The sequence below is a fragment of the Rhinolophus ferrumequinum genome, chromosome 9, assembly GCF_004115265.2.
Source record: "Rhinolophus ferrumequinum isolate MPI-CBG mRhiFer1 chromosome 9, mRhiFer1_v1.p, whole genome shotgun sequence".
NCBI lineage: Eukaryota > Metazoa > Chordata > Mammalia > Chiroptera > Rhinolophidae > Rhinolophus > Rhinolophus ferrumequinum.
This window is the reverse complement of record NC_046292.1, coordinates 47,111,418-47,123,245: the sequence shown is the minus strand read 5'-3', so window position 1 is coordinate 47,123,245 and position 11,828 is coordinate 47,111,418. Positions and strand designations below refer to the sequence as shown.

The 11,828-nt window shown below is 37.8% G+C and overlaps 1 protein-coding gene across 3 annotated transcripts in view; it reads right to left on the bottom strand.

The window, feature by feature from the left end:
• Positions 1-4,778: 4,778 nt before the first annotated feature.
• The window catches only part of UBE2U (ubiquitin conjugating enzyme E2 U), a 50,907-nt gene continuing 43,857 nt past the window's right edge, over positions 4,779-11,828 (bottom strand). For all 3 annotated transcript variants that reach the window (XM_033115013.1, XM_033115012.1, XM_033115014.1), the window contains 2 exons: positions 10,484-10,578; positions 4,779-5,891 (listed from right to left, as the gene is read on the bottom strand). In XM_033115013.1, coding sequence (XP_032970904.1) covers positions 5,739-5,891; positions 10,484-10,578 — 248 coding nt within the window. In that variant the 3' untranslated portion in view covers positions 4,779-5,738. The remainder of the gene's footprint in view (positions 5,892-10,483; positions 10,579-11,828) is intronic.

Here is an 11,828-nt window from a genome sequence, read left to right as displayed (position 1 = left end):
CTACTTTTGCATCTGGGAATCAGAGTAACCAAAAAGAACTGGAAGATAAATATTGAATATTCCTTCTGGAATTGAATATTTAAATAAGATTTGGATCTCACTCTCTGGAGATAGTGGGTTAAATTTAATTCTGGGTCTAACAAAATAAAAATTAAAAAATTACATTCTGGGTCTCTTTATACCCTTTTGGTAATCAACAAAGAGAGATGCACGGAATAGGACCTCCCGTGATCACCTACCTCACGCGACGATGCTGGACACATTTACTGTTTAGGAATATCCATGGCCTAGAAGTGAGAAACAAGGAGGCAAAGGCTGTCTGGGTGGAGGATGGGCACTGGGGCCTCCTTGCTCTCTGCCAGCCCCTAGAGAACGCCCTCCCTCCTTCAGGTAGGAGGTGAAGAGCTCTCAGTGAATGCACTGATGTGTGTACTAATTCTCATTCTCATCTCTGTGAGGGTAGTATCTGTGTGGTCCTGCCCGAAGGCAGTGGTGAGGACTGACTGACTTGTCCAGGTTGGTTCTATGATTTTATCACCGTGCATAATTTGTAAGCTCTGGGTTATTTTCCTCTTAGTAAGCCTTTCCAATACTGAGTAAACATCTGCCTGGGGAGGGAAAGCAAACTACTCCTGCTTTTATAAAATGTTCATGTGCCATGCAAGCCTTTAAAAGCATAACAAGACTTGGTAGCTGGCTTGGAGGGAAAATGTCAGTGTCCCTTGACTGGAGTGCGTAAAATAACGAACTAGCGCCATCTGGAGGGAAAGAGGAGTCTAAACAAGACAACAATTTTCAAAAACCTGACTAAAATTTTAATGACATAAATCCAAATATTATGGGAAAATTTTTTAAATAGGATTTCCTGTTTCTTTTATCCCCCATTCTTCTCTGAATGCACATGGGCCTAGCACAAGCGGGCTGGACTCATGCTCACATAGTTGAGGTCACAAAGGACCTCAACTTTAGACTTGACGTCTCTCCCCAAATTAAGCTATGCACTCGGTCATAGGGCTTACTACACAATGACACTCCCATTACCAAATGACACCATTTGTCATGCCGTGTTAATCATATTTGAACTAAATCTTGGAATTATACTGCCTCTTAAAATGTCATCCACTGATGATTTCCATCGGAATCAACTGGGGTATTTAATAAAACTGCAGATTTATGGGCTTCAGTGTAGGCCTTCTGAATATGAATTTCTTTCATACTTCATTAGAACAATTACTAGAAGAAAGTGAAGTTTGTTATTTTGTCAAATACACACACATACACACACACACACACACACACACACAAATGCTTATCATCGGTCAGGCACCATTCTGAGCACTTTTACAAATATTAATGTATCGATGCACTAGGTCTTCTCAACAGCCATAGGAACCTAAGTGCCATTATAACTCATCCTTGACTGATGAAGCAACTAAGATGCAAGAAGGTTAAGTATAATAACTGGCCCAAGGTCACATGGCAAAAAAGCATATGGCAGATCCATCCAGGCATTCTGGCTCTAGAATTTGAGCTCCTAACTACCATGCCACCTCACTTAGGTTAAACAGTAGGAAATGTTCTCAATAGGAATTTTTTTTAAAAAGCACTTCTGTTTTGGCCTTCATGTATATTTAGTATTTTTTTTGTTTCCATTCTAAAAATAGAAAAAATAACTATAGTCAGGTAATGCAAACATTCTGATATGTTAGGTAATATTCTCCCTGCCTTGACTACAGTGAGGAGAAATAGCAAATAGTCATAGTAAGTAACATACAGTGAAAATTTGCTATGTTCTATGCTCTTTTATCTTACTTATTTCCATCTATATTTATCTTATCTTATTATCTCATTTAACTTTTTTGACAAGTCTAGAGATAGGTACTATTATGACAAATAGGTTAAAAGTAATAGAATAGAAAAAGATATACCATATTAACAGTAATCAAAAGAAAAGTGGAGTGCCTATAAGATTATCAGACAAAGGAGATTTTAAAGCAGAGGTCATTTCAAAATGATAAACGGGCCCATTCATCAAGAGGACACAATAGTGACAATACAAATGTCAACGAAAATAGGGTGATCACTTTGCAAGTTATATAAATGTCTGATCGCTATGCTGTGCCTCTGAAATTAATATAATATTGCATGTCAACTGTCACTGAAAAATAAGAAAAGAAAATATTAAAACATATGAATCATTAAATGAATTATCAACAATAAAAAAAAGAGGATACAATAATCCTAAATGTATACAAAACTAATAACAAAGCATCAAAGTATGTGAAGCAAAAACTGATAAAACTGATGGGAAAAATAGATTAATCCACAACAACAGTCACGTTGTTCGACACACCTCTCTCAATAATTGATGAAACTGGCAGACAGAAAATCAGTGAAGATATAAAAACTTGAACAACACAATCAACTAGCTTCACCTAATTGACAGTTAAAGAATTATCACTCAACAGTAGCAGAATATACATGCTTTTCAAGTGTTCGTGGAACATTTGACAAGATAGGTCATATTATAAGCCATTAAACAAGTGTCAATAAACTGAAAAGGATTTAAATCATACATAGCATGTTCTCTTTCCACATGGAACTACAGTAGAAATTAATAAGACAAAGATCTCTGGAAAATCTCCCGATATTTGTAAAGTAAATAAAACACTTTTAATAATACATGGGTCAGGGTGGATGGGTGGCTCAGTTGGTTAGAGTGTGAGCTCTGGGCAACAGGGTTGCCGGTTTGATTCCGACATGGGCCAGTGAGCTGCGCCCTCCGCAACAAGAATGAAGACAACGAGCTGCGGCTGAACTGCCACTGAGCTCCTGGGCGCCTGGATGACTCAGCTGGTTGGAGCGAGTGCTCTCAACCACAAGGTTGCCGGTTCAACTCCAAAGCAAGGCATGGTGGGCAGTACCCCTGCAACTAATATTGAACAATGACAACTAGACTTGGAGCTGAGCTGCGCCCTCCACAACTAAGATTGAAAGGACAACAACTTGACTTGGATATGATGGGTCCTGGGAAAAACACACTGTAAATAAAGGCCTGTTCCCCTTCCCCAATTAAAATAATAATAATAATAATAATAATAATAATAATAATAATAATAATAATAATAATACATGGGTTTTAGAAGAATAAAAAAAGTAATTAGAATTATTTTGAAATGAATGAAAGTGAAACTATAACATGTAAAAATTAGTGGGAAGATGAAAAGCAGTACTTAGAGGGAAACATATAGTACTAAAATTTCTATATTAGAAAAGAACAAAGGTCTCAAATCAATGACCTCAGCTTCTGCCTTAAATTAATGGGAAAAAAGAGTAAATTAAACCCAAAGTAAGCAGAAGACAGGAAATAATAAATATTATAGTGGAAATCAGTAAAATAAAAAAGAGAAAACAATAGAGAACATAGATTAAACCAAAAGCTAGTTATTAGAGAAGATTAATAAAATTGATAAACTGTTAGACTGATCAGGAAAAAAGAGAGAAGATATAGCGGCATAATTACAGATTTTACAGATATTAAAGGACAATAAGGAAATAATATGAATTACTTTATGCCAGATATTAGTCCACTTTGATGAAATGGATAAATTACATGAATGATGCAAACTACCAAAAGTTCACTCAAGAAGAAATGCATAACCTAAATAGACATAAAGCCATTTAAAAAATTGAAATTGTAATTATGACACCTTCATAGGAACTAAAATCAGTTTCCCTAGAAATAAGGGAGAGATTTAATAAGTAGGTCCAAGGTCAGGCATATCTATCTATCTATCTATCTATCTATCTATCTATCTATCTATCTATCTCTATAGATATATGAGGTATGATTAAAAAAATAGTGAATGCTGCTGTCAAGTGCCAATGGAAAGGAGATGTTATCGTGTTGCCCTGAAAATAAGACCTAGCCAGACAATCAGCTCTAATGTGCCTTTTGGAGCAAAAATTAATATAGGACCCAGTCACATTTTACTATAAGACCCGGTCTATGATATGATATGATATGATATGATATGATATGATATGATATGATATGATATAATAAATAGTACATATAATACTGGGTCTTATATTAATTTTTGCTCCAAAAGACGCATTAGAGCTGATTGTCCAGCTAGGTCTTATTTTCGGGGAAACACAGTAACTGTATTTTTTTACCTTGATAGAATTATGCGAGCTGAGTTTGTATCCAGGAATACTATGATAAACTCTGAATATTATAAGGGCTTATGAGAGCATTTAAGAAATGATGTGCATAGAAAATGACCTTAGAAATGGTCAAACGATTTCATCCTCCATCATGACAATGCTCCGTGTCACACATCACTTCTGGTATACAGCAATTTCTGTCAAACAAAAACATTACAGTGTGTCTTCATCCACCTTATTCACCAGATCTGGCACTGTGTGATTTCTGACTCTTCCCCAAAGTCAAAATGACCATGAAAGGTAATGTTCTGAATCAATTCAGGACATTGAGTCAGCCATGATAGTGTGACTAAAGACAGTCATGAAAGAGGACTTCCAGAACTGCTTCAGAAAGTTGGCGAGAACATGGGATAAGTGTGTTTGAAGGGAGGGGGAGTATTTTGAAGGGGAGTAATGGCAATATGTCTTTTATTGTAATAAATTATTTTATTTAAACATTCACCATATTTTTTATCACACCTTGTACATAGTCATATATATGTGTGTGTGTATATATATATATGTATATATATTCATATCTATAGATATTTATGGTGTTTGTGGGGGAGAGTTTTGTGTGTAGGTAAGTTTCAAAACAAGTCTCTCTGAAGGCAAGGCAATAACCATTTTTTTAAAAAGAGAGAAGTGACCAATAATATCAAGTATAGCTTAGAGGCCCAGTAAGATAAGGCATCTGTTGAATTTTGGCAATATGGAAGACTTTGGTGGCCCTAGTGAATTTTAATTGAGTAGTATAAGCAGAAGATAGATTTTTATCGTGCAGTAGGTGCAAATGTAAAGGGAATTAAAGAAATGAAGAGAGCAAATGATAGACTACTATTCATAAATCTGACTGAGAAAATATAAATGATGTAGTGTTGAAGGAAATAGAAGTGCTGGGTCATCACGTATTTTAGAATATGAGCGACCCGAGCATATTTGCATGTTGAGGCAACACAGCAAAAAGAGGGGGAGAAAATAAAGATATGAGAACATGAGGAGATGGTCGGTTAAGTCAAAAGAAAACAGAGCATATATTCTGGGAGAAAACAGAAGAGGAACACTGGTGGACAGGCAACATTTCATCCCTTGAACATGGAAGAAACAAGACACCAAACAAGACGGATGTAGATAAACATATAAATCTCTCTATTTGGGTTAATGCCCCGATGCTGAAGCTCCTGAGTGCTCCCCTCCTATTCCAGCTTCTCCTGACCCATGTCCTCCCCACAAAGACTTGCATCCCGTAGTCTGACAACTGTGGGTGCAATACTATTGATTGCAACACCACAATGAACACCCCTATCAGGGCTAACAGGTTCAAACAAGGAAGTGGAGCTCAAAAAATTCAAAGCAACATATTCATTGATTCGTACTTATATGTCTAATGTGTACTTGCAGTGAGAGACTGAGACCAACTTGAAAAAAATGGAATCCAAGTTCTGAGAGCCTTCCAATGTTGCTCTGTGAAGCTGAGCTGTGGCTCAGGCTGTTTATTTTCCAAGTCCGGAAGCATTAGGCTTAATCGTCTAAAGTATCTGTATCAAGAGTGTTGGTCCAGGCGACCAGACCTTCCACTTCTTCTTCCCATGACTCACGTGTGTCGTCATCATCACCATCACTCTTCCCGACCTCCTCTGTTTCATTAATCTTTGTGACAATATCCGTTTCAACTTGTGAATCTGGAAAAAAAAAATTGAGCGACAGTGGTAAACACGAAAAACAGAAATTTAACAGACATGCCAGGAAATACAACGGAAAGAGAAGTGTTCCTGCGTTCGTAGCATAACGCCTAAGATCCTGTCAGCGAATGCAAGCAACCTTTTCAAACTTTCTAAATTTTACATGTTGCAATCAACTTTATTTGTTACGTATTATTCTTTCCACGGTGGTCAATCATTTCATGCTCTGTTAGTCCATTCATTTAACACATATTTACTGAATCCCTGCTAAGGGCCAGTAGATGTGTATGGGAAAAGGTGTCTGGGAATGCTTCAGTGGTACAAGGACAGAACCACTGTGTCTATGAAAATAGATGTGGACTTTGAAAGAGGAGGAGCAATTTTCTAAACAGAGAAGGGTAAAGCTGGGAGGGAGGGGCACTTTAGAGAGAGGACACAGCACGTACTGAGGCACACAGGTCTTAGAGGACCTGACAAGCTTGGAGGAAATCAGAGTTGACACTTCAGTATTTATTTACACAGTGCCAGGTGCTGTGCTAAGTAATATACATTTACAATATCAGACTTAGACACAACCCTTGTGTCAGGCAGGTATTGTTACCCTTATTTTACAGATGAGGAAATCAAGACTGAGGGACCTGCAGTAACTTATCCAAGGATATCCAGCTAATAAGAATTGATCCCAGGCCCTTGGGATCCAAAATCACTATGCTATTGTGCATAGAGAATTCATTCAGTGAGCTGGCTGAGGCCAGCTTAGGAAAGCCTCACATGTCATGTAAAGGAATTTCATCTTTCTTGTACAGGTCTTGTAAACAGGGAAATAAATTGATTATCTTTTTTAAAGAAGAATACAGATATAGTATCTATATTTCTCAATGTTTCCACTTAGCATGGGGAAGTTGCTTTCTAGGGATGAACCCTAGTTGGGGTTATTTATGTTCTGCTACCTCTACAACACCATGGCATTCTTCTCACGTCTGCATAGTTGTCACCTGATACATTGCCTAGTGTGGGTTCCAGGACAAATGCTGTTGGCCTCAAATGTTTATTTCCCCAATTGCTTATCAAATGAGCCTTGTAATATTCATTGTCTTCTAGTTCTGCTGTAGACAGAATATGAGTGAATTGCTCTCTTGCTGTCTTTGGTTTACAGAAAGATTTGTAGAGAGATTTGAATTTCGACAGCTGCCATTATCCAATGAGAACCCTGAGGTCCCCAATGATTGAGTCTTTGTTTTTATATTTTAATATTAACCTTTAGCTTTCATTAACTTAAAAATTAATTCTGCCTTTTCCTTGAGAAAACCTTCGACTTTATTTTCTGTACCCATATCCTTGATGGGCTATCTCTCGTTCTTTCTAACCATATTTGGGCCTTTCTGAATTCACCTGCTTTTGAGTACAAGAAATACGGAGTCCAGTTGAACCCAATTTAAACAACAGGGAAATGTCTGTCACACAGGAGACAGAACTCAGAGGTAGGACAGGATCAGATGATACAGTGACCCAACAATGCCATTAAGAACAAGTTCTTCCCACTGCTCTGCTAAGCCTTCTCTGCTGTTGTCTTCATCTTGAGAGTAAACAGAGCAAGAGATTCGTGGCTGTTCTAGTACTACTCACACCTGACATGGCAACATCCAGAGAAAAATACAGGTTTTCTCTCCAGGGTCACATTTTTAAGAGGAGGAAAACAACATCCTCTGAGGCCCCCAATATATTTCCTTTAAGGCAAGATTGTGTCACACCCTGTTCCCAGCCGCTGGCAAGGAAAATGGGATTTCATGATGGGTAATCAAAGTGTTGGAGTGGAACGAGGGCTGGGAATCAATCCCTTGGATCATTTGCCCTCGAGTTTCTGCTCTGTTTAAACAAAACAAAACAAAACAAAACAAAACAAAACAAAACAAAACAAAACAAAACAAAACATCCCAGGATGCATAAAAAGAAATCCTGGCTTGATTAGCAGGGCATAAAGCAAAACAAATATAGAAATGTTTCCTTATGACATTATACATATATATATTATTTTGAACTTCTTTCCTCCAGAAAATCGTAAGTACTTTAAATCTGTCTGAGAAATCTTGGATTTACTGGTTGGAATCAATAACAATAACTTTGTTACTATGTTAAAATAAGGTAGGAAAACACAAATTCTAATTGCCTCGTAGTGTGTATGTCTTTCTTGGGATGGATCCTGGAAACTCTGAGTCTTATAATTTTTTGATCTTAAAATAATTCATAAAGATATTAAAATTTGTTCTGATGGTTGGGCTCTGATTGTTGTCAAATGCTGTATCTCCATTCACTTCTGTATCAGTCTGCATTGAGTTAGGAAAATAGAGCCACTATAAATAATACATAAATGGGGGTGGTTAATATAGGAAATAGAGCTTGTACAGGTGTGGGAAGACCTGGGGGAGTGATGGTCTTGAAGGCTACAGCTGGACAAATGGAGAAACAGTCATTTCCTACTTGAGCCTGATATACTGAAATGAGTGGGAGAACCAAGAGTTCATGGGGAAGTTCAAAGAGCCGCCCAAAGTGGGACAAAAATTATGAGTTCATGGAGATATTTGTGAAGTCATCATATCTGTAAAGTGAGAGTTTGTGAAGAGAGTTTGTGTTTGTGAAGAGAAATTGCTGTGTCTGAGGAAGCTGCCATGTATGATACACTTGACTTCTCAAAAATAATGGCCTCATCTTCCTTCCCACTTCCTAAATCTCAGGTGAATTCTTCTCATTGGCAAACTATGACACACTAACCCTGTTTGCAAAAGAGGAGCACAAAGTTCATTCCTTTTCTAACTGAGTCATACTTCCCTTTGCTGTCCAGTATAAGTCCACTGTTGCTCCATAACATACAACCACAAAATCTCAGTGACATATAACAATAAGCGTTTGTGTAGGACACACATCTGCAGGTCAGCTGGGGGTTGGCTTCTTAAAGCCGGGCATGGCTGCGAAGCTTGGCTGGGGAAGTTGGGCTCTGTGTCTCTCATCTTTCTCTATGACCAGAGGACTAGTCCACGCAGGTCCTTGGGATGATGGCAGGAGTGAAAAAGAGCAAGCCAAACTGCACAAACCCTTCCTAAGCCCTGACCATATAACACCCATTAATCCATTGACCAAAACAAGATACATAGCAAAGCTCAAAGTCAAGGGTTAAGGAAGTACATTTTGCCCATCAAGGTGGAACAGGACAGGGAGTTAATATTTCTGAACAATAATCTAATTTACCACAACGTCCTAGCTACAGTCTTCTTCTCTTAGCAGCAAAGATTATCTATCCAATTTGCAAAGAGGACAAGGTTCAGCACTGGAGAGCTGATCACAGTTTCTGGACATTCCTTAAAATATTCTCTCTTCCAGCTCAACTTTCTTAAATATTTCTCACTTATCATGGGTTTATTCCGCTTTTTCCAAAATAAAAGCATGGCAACTGTACTTCATTCTATCCGTCAGTCACTCATCCATTTGTGAGCATTTTATGGCTACTATATGCCAAGATCTGTGCTGTGGCAGACTGAGAGGAAAGCATCCCCTTCCCTCAGGAGGTCACTTTCTATTGAAGGAGACTGGCAGTAAAGAGATTGATATAACAGAGCTCACATGGAGGACAAACTCTGAGGTGGCCCATCGTGATCTCCACATTCTAGTCTTCACATCTTTATGTAATCCGCTCCCTTTTAAGTGTGGGTGGGACCCGTGACTTAACTTCTAATCGACAAACTATAACGAAGGTGATGGAATCTCACTCCTGTGACTATGTTACGTTATGTGTAATTCCATCTTGTTATCAGACTTGCCCTAAAGACTCTCATTGCCGGTTGGCTGAAGTAGGAGGCTATGTTGGGAAAGCCTACATGGCAATGAACTGAAGGCAACCTCTAGGAGCTGAGGGAGGTCTCCAACATACAGCCAGCAAGAAGCCAGGGCCTCAGTTCTAAGGACAGAAGGAAGTGAACTCTGTCAACAACTGTAGTGAGCTTGGAAGCAGCTCCGTCTTCATTCAAGTCTCCAGATAAGAATGCAACCCAGCTGATAGCCTGATTGCATCCTTATTGGATCCCAAGCAGAGGATCCAGCTACGTCATGCCTAGACTCTGAGCATATACAAACTGTGAAATAATAAATATGTGTTGCTTTAAGCCATTAAGTATGTGGTAACTTGTTACATAGCAATAGAAAACTAATAGAGCATGATATGGTATGATAAAAGCGCTATGACAGCCCACAGGGAAAGCTTCCTAGAGAGGGTAATACCTGAGTTTATTTAGTGTTTTGCCTGTTTTAAATGCTTTTATACTTTTTGAGACTTAGCTTCACATTTTTAAATTGTATATTAACCTATTAAAGGGTAGTAAGCTTGAAAGTATATGTGATTCAATTTTTTTTCAAAGCTCCAGTACTTGCACAATTTACTTTTGTTTGTTATTTTGTTAGTCAGAAGAGTTAAAGCAACCTAAAAGGAGAACATAAGATTAAGCCTCATTTATTTAAACTCATCTAAACAAAAATTTAAATTTTTGATCATGACTAGCATTTTAGTTCTAGAAACAAAGCAAAATAGGCTAAATTCAACTTACTTGGGGTTGGGCAGAGACGAAGTCTTCTGGTTTGATAACGGGCTTTGTAAGGCCTGTTATTTTCTCTAGCATGCCGAGCTTTGATGGCAGCATATCTAGAATAAGAAAAAGAAGAAATTTTCTTATTAATTTCCCAAATAATTACTTTTGAGTAAAATAAGGCAAACAAATAAAATGAAACCAATAAGCAAAGCAACAGGCTTTGAACAAGGTGCCATTCTGAGTGTTGACTAATGCAATGGTAAACTGAAATTATTCTAATTTGTTTTCCAAAGAGTAGTTAGAAAAGCAAAGAAATAACATTGTAAAAATAATAAAAAAATCATTTGTTATATAGCAAGGTGTATTAGTTTCCTAGGGCCTCCATAACAAATTACTACAAACTTGGTGACTTAAAATAACAGAAATTTATTCTCTCACAGTTCTGGAGGCTGAAGTCTGGAATCAGGTGCCTACTGGGGCTATGCTCCCTCTGCAGGCTCTTGGGAAGAATCCTTTCTTGCCTCTTCCTAATTACTGCTGGCTTCCAGCAATCCTTGGCATTTTTTTGTTTGTAGCTCTATCACTCCAATCTCTGCCTCCCTTGCTCTATGGCCATCGTGCCTGTGTGTAATCTGTGTGCTTTCCTTTTTTTATAAGGACACCAGTCATTGAATTTAGAGCCTACTTTACTCAAAGATATTAGGTTCACCCTAACTAATTATATCTGCAAACATCATATTTCAAAATAAGGTCATGTTCTGAGGTCTGAGTGGACATAAATTTTGGAGGAACACTATTTATGTGTTCCACTACACTAGAGGAACAATTCTATCAAAAAAAAATTCATGACCTTTCCTGGGGGAAAAACCACCTGGTAAGAGACATGTATGTACCCAAGTCCATCTATCACAAAATGTCCTTACAGAAGGAGTTAATTATATGGAAATGAAAATGTATATAAAAATTTCTTTGGGGGTGACTAAATTTTGGAGTATGACAAGAGAACTTTTGGTGAAAAAAAGTTTCTTGAGGAAAATCAAGTGCATAAAAATGCTTTTGTCTCACAAATGTACTTCTCATACACACTACTACTGGAAAGTTCATTCATTTGAAAAATAGCCATTGAGCACTTACCTTGTTCCAGGCACTATTCTAGGAGCTAATGCTACAAGAAGAACAGAAAGACAAGGCTCCTGACAAAAATGAAAGTCAAGATAAACACAAATCAGCAGTGATGTGTGCTATGATGAAGATTAAAACCTCCAATAAAATGTTGCATGGAAATGCTGAGAGCAGATGACCTTGCCTTGTTCCTGATATTAGGGGCAAAACATTCGGTCTTGTACTATTATGTATGTTGGCT